General features: G+C 53.8%; 4 protein-coding genes across 4 annotated transcripts; all 4 read left to right on the plus strand.

Annotated features, from left to right (window-relative positions):
- Positions 1–26: 26 nt before the first annotated feature.
- H310_04254 (hypothetical protein) lies at positions 27–770 on the plus strand (the record flags this gene model as incomplete). Its single annotated transcript, XM_008868517.1, has 1 exon — positions 27–770. One exon carries the CDS (start codon positions 27–29, stop codon positions 768–770), a length of 744 nt encoding a protein of 247 aa, XP_008866739.1.
- Positions 771–1,605: 835 nt separating this feature from the next.
- On the plus strand, positions 1,606–2,668 carry H310_04255 (hypothetical protein; the record flags this gene model as incomplete). Its single annotated transcript, XM_008868518.1, has 3 exons — positions 1,606–1,939; positions 1,993–2,552; positions 2,606–2,668. The coding sequence occupies 3 exons, from the start codon at positions 1,606–1,608 to the stop codon at positions 2,666–2,668; spliced, it is 957 nt and encodes a 318-aa protein (XP_008866740.1).
- Positions 2,669–2,701: 33 nt separating this feature from the next.
- H310_04256 (hypothetical protein) lies at positions 2,702–6,501 on the plus strand (the record flags this gene model as incomplete). The annotated part of the gene is made up of 5 exons (XM_008868519.1): positions 2,702–3,114; positions 3,169–3,280; positions 3,355–4,235; positions 4,334–5,113; positions 5,163–6,501. The coding sequence occupies 5 exons, from the start codon at positions 2,702–2,704 to the stop codon at positions 6,499–6,501; spliced, it is 3,525 nt and encodes a 1,174-aa protein (XP_008866741.1).
- A 3,181-nt stretch (positions 6,502–9,682) lies between these two features.
- On the plus strand, positions 9,683–10,036 carry H310_04257 (hypothetical protein; the record flags this gene model as incomplete). The annotated part of the gene is made up of 1 exon (XM_008868520.1): positions 9,683–10,036. One exon carries the CDS (start codon positions 9,683–9,685, stop codon positions 10,034–10,036), a length of 354 nt encoding a protein of 117 aa, XP_008866742.1.
- Between the last annotated feature and the right edge of the window lie 334 nt (positions 10,037–10,370).

Below are 10,370 nucleotides of genomic sequence, written 5' to 3' on the forward strand. Positions count from 1 at the left end.
AGTCGAACGAGATCCACCTGGTCATCATGCTCATCATGAACCAGCTTCCGTCCCCATCTCTAGGTGGCCTGGCACCTGTCACCGCCATGTCTAGCCGTCCGGCCATGTCACCGATGGACACGATCTCTTTACCTGGCTCCCTAAAGTCAGCAACCCTGAATGAGATCGAGTCGATGCAGCGTGCCAACATTGACAATTCACGTGCCGCCCTGGACGCTATGCACAAGGAGATGAATGCGGCGAATGCATTGAAGCGCGATCGAGCGCGAAAGCCACATGACAAGAAGCGTGGTGTCAAGATGGCCCAGTTCGTTGTGGGCTATTATGTGCTCTACCAAGACGTCTGGCAGCACCATCGCGCCAAGTTGCGTACCACCTGGTGTGGGCCTGCTGTGTTGACTTTTGTGACCAGCAGTTGGCTGTACGTCTTCAAGAACCTAATCACCGGCGACGAGCGAGAAGCTCATGCCAGCCGCCTCAAGTTTTACGCTGACAAGAGTCTACATCTGTCCGAAGATTTAAAGGAACATGTGGCCCACAACTCTGACGGTTACGAGGTGGAGGCCATCCTGGACGCTCTCTACATTGCAGCGAAGAAATCCTATGAAGTTCTCATCAAGTGGCGTGGTCTCCAAGTCGTGGAGAATGCCTGGGAGCCAACGGCCACCATATACGAAGATGTCGCGGTGGCGTTCAAGAACTTCAGCACCAAGAAGGGATCCTCCGCCGTCATCAAGCAGATAGCCAATGACTATTCCGTGATGGAGTAAGCCATGGGGGAAGTGTTGTCCGGTGAAAGCCATGGTGTGAAGACTTCTAGTTTCTGGGACGTATGAGAACTGTGATTTTCCCAGAATCCTGGGCTCTTACTGGCTCACTCCATTTTGCATACATTTATCGGGATGAATTCGAATGTAGCCGAGTGGAATACATCTAGCTAGAGGACCCACTCGAGACCTTTAGCCAGCTACGACTGTGAACCTAACTTCATCGATCACTTTGGAATTTGCTACCTTACTGTCTATCCTATCTGGAGTGACAACAGAATTCGATCCACTCTCTTTCGGCCTCTTCTCGACGATCGTCACCACTTGAAAGAATCCGATGCATCAGGCGGGCAGGGTGAACATGGCGGCAAGTTTGGGTTCAGGATCATGCGTTCGTGATCGCATACACCGACGAGGGAGCTATCGGTAACGTCATCGCCTCCACACAACTTTTCTCGAGTAGAATGAGTTGTCAAATGCCAACTCCTGACAACACGTCCCAACCCGAGTGAAGACCGATCGGAAGGTTGTCGCAACGAGAGGATTTGATTTCGGAGCACTCATATAAACTTGCAACAGCCAGTGGTGACCCGAACCCGATCCCAGGAGGCCATCTACGCCTCCGCTGTTCCGCCGTTTGCCCAGTATCCTCCCGACATGGCTGTTCAGCAGCTGCGTCACCAGGTGGGCCAAGCTGTGGACGCACTTGCGTCGCGTACCGACACTATGCAACAAGCTTTTGGGGCCTAAGACCAACACACTTACGAACAGTTGATGGCACTCCATCAAGAGCAACAGATGCAGGCCAATGCCCAGAATGGAACTCAACTAGCGACTGATGGCTGAGCTGGCATTGCAGCGTGACCAGCAGAACCAACTGATGGCTCAGCTGGAAGTCCAGCGTCGTACCACTGAGAACCACGACCAAGGGCTACGAGCGGCTGCTGCATCATCGATTCTACAAGCGGAAGCGCTGGAAGACATGCGGCGACGTACAAGCGCCAGATGGCACGCGTTTACGGCGACACCAGCCCCTCAAACTGTCCAAGCCCCGGCGACTGTTGGTGTGCATTTGGTGTACGGATTTCAAGAGGTGCCCAAAGCCCCGACGTTTAATGGAAGCACGAAGGTGCAGAAGCGTCGGTTCATGGACCAGTATGAAGCGTACATACGTGAGATCCGTCTGGCCAATGCACAGCGTCCTGGTGGACTGCAAATTTGCCAGATGCCTATCAGCGGCTGTATCGACCCGCTGGCGGGGGAACGCATAGCGTTTTGGGAAATGGCAAGCCGAGCCATGAGCTAAACGATGAAGACTGGCGTGATTATTTCCTGAGTGCCCGAAACGGTGACCCAGTAGACATGACTAAGCTCAACCAAGCAATGGGGAAGCTTAAGATGGACAGGTCAATCATCTCAGCCGAATCGCGAGTCTCCAAGCGGGTGAACGACTTTGAAGCTCCACTTGTCCGTCTATACATGGAAGGATTCGCCGAGACCGAACCCAAGCTGACTGTGGATTTCCTGATGGCGGCCATCACGCCACTTGCTGTGCAGAAGCGTGTGCGCGAACTAATGAAGCTTCACGAGAACCGTGCGTACAAGAATGATGCACGATCTTTCAAGAATTGGCTTGCCGAATACATGCGGCGTTACGACGAATTCGAACCTCGGGTTCAAGCTGCCTCTCTTCCCCCCAAGCCGGTGCCGGAAAAGGTGAAGGAACTACTGAAGAAGCTCAAAGGAAACCGGGGCCATCCGAAGAAAGGGAACAAAGCTATCGCCGTAGTCAACGTGGGCAATGTGCCCTTGGCAAACTTCACCCAGAATGACGGAAGGTGTTTCAAGTGTCTGAGCACCGACCACAATGTGTTCAAGTGTCGCAATGTGGCAAGTGGTGAGGCTCGCCAGTTGATGGACCGAGCCAAGGTCATATGGCCGAAACCAAGAAGGAAGGAAAGCCTGTCACCATTGCCAAGGAGGTGAAAACAGTTGAGCCGAATGAAACGACGGCCATCCTGTGTGCTGCGAGAGTTGTGTGTACCGCCAACCATGTGATAGCGATGGACGCGTCGTTCGACAGTGGAGCGGACCAAAGTGTGATCCCGCCAAGGACGCTAAAGCGGCTGCAAGACGCCGGGCGTGACATGGTGGTGACAGAATTGCCCGCACCTATTTCGGTGCGTGGATTCGTTGGTCCAAGCCACACAGTGACCCAAGAAGTCAAGCTGACGCTCAATTTCGAGACAGATGTCGGTCCGTTGGTACTAACTGACGTCAAGTGCTGGCTCTCTTCTGGTGACCTGCCGTCTGGTGTTGGTGGCATCCTGCTGAGCCGTCCCATAATGTACAAACTTGGCTACGACCCACAGTCCATGCTACGTGATGCGGCATCGGTTAGCAGCGAGTATGACATGGGGGACGTGGAGTCAACAAGTGGGGTGGTAAAGGCAGTCATGCTGGCGACCAAGCAAGAGTTGGTGGATGACCTGGCCGATGAGGAAAAGGCTCTGGTGCCCATGGAGCTGGCCGCATGTTTCCCTGACATGACACCTGTGGACCCCGCTGTGAAACAAGCCAATGTTAGGCTGTTTTGGATGCCAAGGTGGCTGAAGCCATGGCAGCAGGCTGTGGCAGTGAGTTTGCCCTGGTTCTATCCAAGCTCTTGGCCAAGTATGTGGACGTGTTCCGGCTTACGCTTGGCCACGATCCGCCCGTGGACATACCCCCCTTAAAGGTGCATCCCACCAGGGTCTCCAAGCCAGTTCGTTGCAAGGGGAGGCGCTACTCTCTCCCTCAACGCGAGTTCATGCATAAGCATGTGGAAGAGCTGGAGAAGGCTGGTGTCATCTATCGAAACCCTACCAGCCGATGGGCGTGTGCACCCTTGATCGTACGCAAGCCCCATACCAAGGATGAGTTCCGTATGACGGTGGACTTGCACCCTGTCAACAGCCAGACGGAGCAGATTGCCTGGCCGATGCCCATGTTGGAAATTGTTGTGGACCATTTGCGTGGCGCCACGTGCTTTTTCATCTTGGACTTCTTCAAAGGCTACTGGCAATTCTCCTTGGACAAGAGCTGTCAAGAGATGTTCTCTTTCTTGACGGACACCGGTGTCTACACGTCCACCCGCGTCATGCAAGGTGGCAGCGACAGTGTGGCCTACTGCCAGTCCACCGTTCAAGCCATGTTTGCTGAGCAGCTGTACAGGTGTTTGTTAGCGTGGCTGGATGACCTTCTGGGCTACCACAAAACGCCAACTGGCCTGCTTTCGGCTCTAGCTGAAGTGCTTGAAGTCTGTGCTAAGCGTGGTCTGAAGCTGCACCCGAAAAAGTGCCAATTCTACGCAAAGGAGGCCAAGTGGTGTGGCCGCATCATCAGCGGGACGGGTGTGAAACACGACCCAGCGCGGGTGGAGGCTTTGCAACAACTGTCGGAGCCCAAGACAGGTGCTGACCTCCAGCAGTATGTGTGTGCTCTCAACTGGATGAGTATGTCCATCCCTGGTTTCAACGTGTTGGTACGAGACCTGTCGGCGGTACTGGAACGCGTGTTTGCTGCAGTTGGTGGGAAGCGTACCAAGCAGTTGGCAGCTACTGTACTGTGCTGCTGGCTGATGTCGGCTGGAATGACACTCATACCGCCGCGCTGGAAGCCACCAAGATGGCTCTAGCCAAGGTGGTGGAACCCAGCCATCCCAAGCCAGATAAGAGGCTGTGTGTGTTCGCCGACGCCTCGGAAGAGCACTGGGGTGCTGTAATCACTCAAGTCCCACCGGACCAGCTGGAGCGACCTTTGGAAGCTCAATCCCATGAGCCACTCATGTTCCTGAGCGGGACATTCACGGGATCTGCTGGACGCTGGGCCATTGTGGAGAAGGAAGCCTATGCCATCGTGGAAACACTGATCAGGGCTGACTATCTGCTGCATCCTGTAGCTGGTTTCACACTCTACACTGACCATCGCAATCTCAAGTTCATCTTTAGCCCGACAGCCGTGGTGTCCTCTGTACCAAAGTATACCGCCCAGAAGCTGGAACGCTGGGCTCATTTGTTGATGGGATACAGCTACGAGATCCGCGACATACCTGGAGAGACGAACGTGTGGGCCAACCTGCTCTCGCATTCAGGATCGCCCCTGAAGTCCATTTCTGCCATCAGCCGAGAACCGTTGATGGTATCTCCCTTGCGAAGCAGCTCCTTTGAGTGGCCGACTTTGGTGTCCATTGGAGCTGCCCAACGAGAACGGCTGGACACTGACACCCCGGTTGCTCTACCCCTAAATTCTATCCAGCTAGCCGAGCATCAAATCCAACTCGACTCCGGCGAGACGTGGTCTCTACGGTTGGTTAACCAGGTGTTATTGGTGCCAGACGAGGCAAGCGAACTGCAGCTACGCTTGTGTGTGTGCCCATGCGAGTTTGGCCGGACATCGGGCTGCCAGTCATACTCTTGAGAGTTTGTTGGTGTTCTGCTGGTGGAGCACCATGGAGAAGGACGTGCAGTTCTTCGTCGACCGCTGCCTGCATTGTGCCAGTGTATCCGGTGGTGCGACACGACCATTGGGGGAAGCCCTGCACTCTACCCAGCCAAATGGTTTGTTGCACTGGGATTATCTCTTCATGGGAGACTCCAAGAAGAGTGACAGGTATCTGTTGGTGATCAAGTGTGACGCCAGCAAACTGGTGTGGCTATTTCCTTCCAAGGAGGCCACGGCAGTGTTCACCAAGGACTGTCTGCTCCAATGGTCTGCGGTGTTTGGTGTGTGCTATGAATGGGTGTCGGACCAAGGTACTCACTTTAAGAACCAAGTCATCTCCGAGCTCCAACATGTACTGGGAGCGCACCATCACTTCACCACAGCTCGCTGTCCGTGGGCGAATGGGACAGTCGAGGTAGTGATGCGTCAACTGTTGCGTCTGTTTCGGGCTTGTTTGAGTGAGTGGCGCGTGGCGACAACCCAGTCGAACGAGATCCACCTGGTCATCATGCTCATCATGAACCAGCTTCCGTCCCCATCTCTAGGTGGCCTGGCACCTGTCACCGCCATGTCTAGCCGTCCGGCCATGTCACCGATGGACACGATCTCTTTACCTGGCTCCCTAAAGTCAGCAACCCTGAATGAGATCGAGTCGATGCAGCGTGCCAACATTGACAATTCACGTGCCGCCCTGGACGCTATGCACAAGGAGATGAATGCGGCGAATGCATTGAAGCGCGATCGAGCGCGAAAGCCACATGACAAGAAGCGTGGTGTCAAGATGGCCCAGTTCGTTGTGGGCTATTATGTGCTCTACCAAGACGTCTGGCAGCACCATCGCGCCAAGTTGCGTACCACCTGGTGTGGGCCTGCTGTGTTGACTTTTGTGACCAGCAGTTGGCTGTACGTCTTCAAGAACCTAATCACCGGCGACGAGCGAGAAGCTCATGCCAGCCGCCTCAAGTTTTACGCTGACAAGAGTCTACATCTGTCCGAAGATTTAAAGGAACATGTGGCCCACAACTCTGACGGTTACGAGGTGGAGGCCATCCTGGACGCTCTCTACATTGCAGCGAAGAAATCCTATGAAGTTCTCATCAAGTGGCGTGGTCTCCAAGTCGTGGAGAATGCCTGGGAGCCAACGGCCACCATATACGAAGATGTCGCGGTGGCGTTCAAGAACTTCAGCACCAAGAAGGGATCCTCCGCCGTCATCAAGCAGATAGCCAATGACTATTCCGTGATGGAGTAAGCCATGGGGGAAGTGTTGTCCGGTGAAAGCCATGGTGTGAAGACTTCTAGTTTCTCGGACGTATGAGAACTGTGATTTTCCCAGAATCCTGGGCTCTTACTGGCTCACTCCATTTTGCATACATTGATCGAGATGAATTCGGATGTAGCCGAGTGGAATACATCTAGCTAGAGGACCCACTCGTGACCTTTAGCCAGCTACGACTGTGAACCTAACTTCATCGATCACTTTGGAATTTGCTACCTTACTGTCTATCCTATCTGGAGTGACATCAGAATTCGATCCACTCTCTTTCGGCCTCTACTCGACGATCGTCACCACTTGAAAGAATCCGATGCATCAGGCGGGCAGGGGAAACATGGGGGCAAGTTTGGGTTCACGATCATGCGTTCGTGATCGCATACACCGACGAGGGGGCTATCGGTAGCGTCATCGCCTCCACACAACTTTTCTCGAGTAGAATGAGTTGTCAAACGCCAACTCCCGACAACACGTCCCAACCCGAGCGAAGACCGATCGGAAGGTTGTCGCAACGAGCGGATTTGATTTCGGAGCACTCACATAAACTTGCAACAGCCAGTGGTGACTCATCTCACATCGCCTGACCCGCCACGCGCTCTGCAGAGCGAGCCAAGAATTGAGATCAATTCGTCCCTCTCTCACGATGTTTTACAGCAGATTCGCGAATCCTCGCTGCATTCAAAGGCGGCTTGCACGACGACGGCGCAGATTGTGAGGGCATCTTATCGCTGGAAAATCGAGGCGCCCCGTTCTGGGACAGGGGGGCAATCTTTTTCAAGGTTGCGCGCTTCCAAACTCGAATCGCAGCCACAAGCAATACGAGCAAGAGTTGTCCCCCATCCCCAACCTAAATGAAGTTCCCCTGTGTCCAAGTCCCACGAACGTGAGGCGCAGAATGCTATCACAACATCACCGTCAAGTTCAGGCGCGAGCTTGGCGAAACATTCGCCACTATGAAAACAGCCACAACAACTGTTGAGCGTCACATGACAAGCATGGGTTATCAAGATGCTAAAGCCTCAGTGGGGCCCGCCCCTCGAACACACATCTCCGCAGCACGCAATATCGCCGAAGACAAGCGCGAGTGCCTACGAAGTCAAAGCAGGTTGAACCAACGGCGGTACCGCACCAGAAATGTAAGGATGTGGAGTCTACCCGTCTCGTCTGAACTCCTACCGGACAACTACAGTGCTGGCCATAAATGGTAGGTACACTTGTTTTCCCTTCCCCATGAACTCATTTGGCATGAAATTGCAGCATGGGCAGGCTGAGAGGAACCGAATGGAATTGGGGATTCATCTGGTACTTTCTGATTGCCCTCTGTTGAGTCTCCACCTGACGGACCTTGTGAAGTCCCGTCTCGCGCACACAAAGGATAACCACAACGCAGTGGTCACGGGCAAATCACAAAGTGAATTTCCTCGAGGGGCTGTTCCCCCAGGGCTTAAAACCCCTAATGGCTACACTACAATAAGCTTATCATAGCACATGTACGATTAACTTGAACGGAGTCTTGGATTGTTTCTTGGATGCACTCCATGGCTCCTGCGAATGTCCGATTCGCAACAATCCCCCCCAGCTATCGCTCAAGAGCCGTGGCCATGGACGCCACTGTGCCATCCCCACCGTGCTCGTGCACGTACCGTTTCACGACTGCTGGTACATCTTCCAGCAGGTTGGTCGCCGGCTCCCAAGAATTCTCAACGTCCTGAAGGCCGCGCCATCGCTCCAAGACTTCGAAGGCAGATGTCCTTGGATTGTATCGACAATCGACCGACTGGTCCACGACATGCCCGTCGGCATTATGAGCTACATGGCTCAACTATTCTTCGTCGACATTGAGGGACTCGTCGGCGTAAAACTTCAGCCGGCTTGCGTGAGCCTCGCGCACGATCCCAGCAATCAAATTCTGGAATTCAAAAACCCTTCCAGAGGTGGCTTTAACCACCTGCGCGGGAACGCGCCAAGTCACAGTGAGCTGCGATGGGCTAACGCCCCATACAGTACATCCATGTAGAGGACATAATCCCCGACGTCAAATTCGGCCAATTTGACGCCTTTTGTCTTCTCGCTTGCAGCTCGCCTTTTCTTCCGTTTTGAGAATGATGCCTCTAATACATCTGCGTGTATTTTCCCCACAGCGTTCTGTAGGCTTGCCAATTCTTTCCATCGACAATCCCATAGGTCTTGTAAAGTCATAACCTTCGCCGAGGATGGCGTTGGAATTAAATCCAGAGGGGACATTGGCTCAGACCCCGTCATCGCCTTAATTGGTGCAATCCCTCCGATGGTTTCGGAGGGAGTTTGGTTGAGTACCAACATCACGATAGGCACAATTTGCCGCCACTGGCTTGGCTGCATTAGCCACTCAGACAACAACGCCCGAAAGGTGTTGAGGGTGATCTTCATGGCACTTTCGACTGTGCCATTGGCCCAAGGACAACGTGTCGTAGTAGAGTGATGATGAGCTCCCAGCATGTACTGGAGCTCCGCGATGACTTCGTTCTTGAAGTGTGACCCCTGGTCGGTCACCCAGTGATAACAAACACCAAGTACACCAAACCATTGCAGTAAGCAACGCGCAACCACTTGTGCGTTGGCGACATCGGTCTCCTAGAACCACTTGAACTGGGAAAAGTCGTCCTTGGCTACCAGCAGGTAGCCATCCTTCATGTAAACGAAATCCGAATGAATGATTTCGTTTGGCATGGTGGCATGTGGAGCATGCCAAACGGACGGAGCACATGACCGCCCGTCGCCGCGCAGTGTAAACAGCGGCCAACAAAAATGGCCACATCCGCGCCCATGTTCGACCAGCAAAATCGGTCAGACAGCACTAGTCTCGTAACATTTACGCCACGATGACCACCAACGCCAAAATGTGCAACAACACAATGTCGCATTTGGAGTTCGCCTTCAGATAGGCGAATCCAGACGGTGCCAGAGGCCGTTTGGAGCACAGGATGGAGCGTCTACAGGGGGAAGTGGATAATCTGACCACGGACGTGGCGCGGTTGGAGTGCGAGTGAGGTCGTTCAAGGCAGCCTTGCCGCGAAGCTTGCGCACGTTTGACCCTGAATGCAAGGTCGTCAGCGAGTACTTCGGGGTATTTGCCCATGGCTCCCGCCACTCATTCCAAGTGGACTTCCTCCACGGCATCATGAGCGACGCGATGGCGTTCAACAGCCACGTTGGCCAGGACAGTTTGATTGCCCAGTGGACGTTGTGCATGTCATTCTTTCAGTCTGTCCTGGTGTCGTGGATTCAAAGCTGTATCGTAGTGTGCCACTCCGAAGTCGTGGTCGATGGGCTCGCGATCTTCTACCTTCGCTTGTCCCGCCACACGATCGAGGCACTGTTCCCCCATTTGCTGTTGAGTTCGCCAAGATGTATTACCCGTGATCCTAGCTGCCACTCGTTACGACCGGTCGGTGCCACCTTGGTGGCCGGGCCCGATTGCGGTGGGCGGCTCCGGGCGGCTTTGTGTGTCGGAGAGAACATGAAGAATCCTTAGGCAGAAAGGAATCGAGCGCGGAGTTAAATTCACGCGAAGCTTGCTTCAGGCCGTAAATGCTTTTGTTGAGGCGGCAAACAAGGTGTTCTTGTCCAGGTTGAATGTATCCAGGCGGTTGGCGCATGTAGAGTGTTTCTTGAAGTGTACCATTCAAAAATGCAGTTTGAACGTCCATGTGGTATACTTCCAAGGAGTAAATGGTGGCCAAAACAAGGAGGAAACGAATGCTTGAAGTGCGAATGACCGGCGCAAAGATGTCAGTGTAGTCAACACCAGCAATTTGTGTGAAACCTTGAGCAACGAGACGGGCTTTGTAACGGGAAAGAGAACCATC

Source organism: Aphanomyces invadans (genome assembly GCF_000520115.1).
Source record: "Aphanomyces invadans strain NJM9701 unplaced genomic scaffold supercont1.6, whole genome shotgun sequence".
Lineage (NCBI taxonomy): Eukaryota > Oomycota > Saprolegniomycetes > Saprolegniales > Verrucalvaceae > Aphanomyces > Aphanomyces invadans.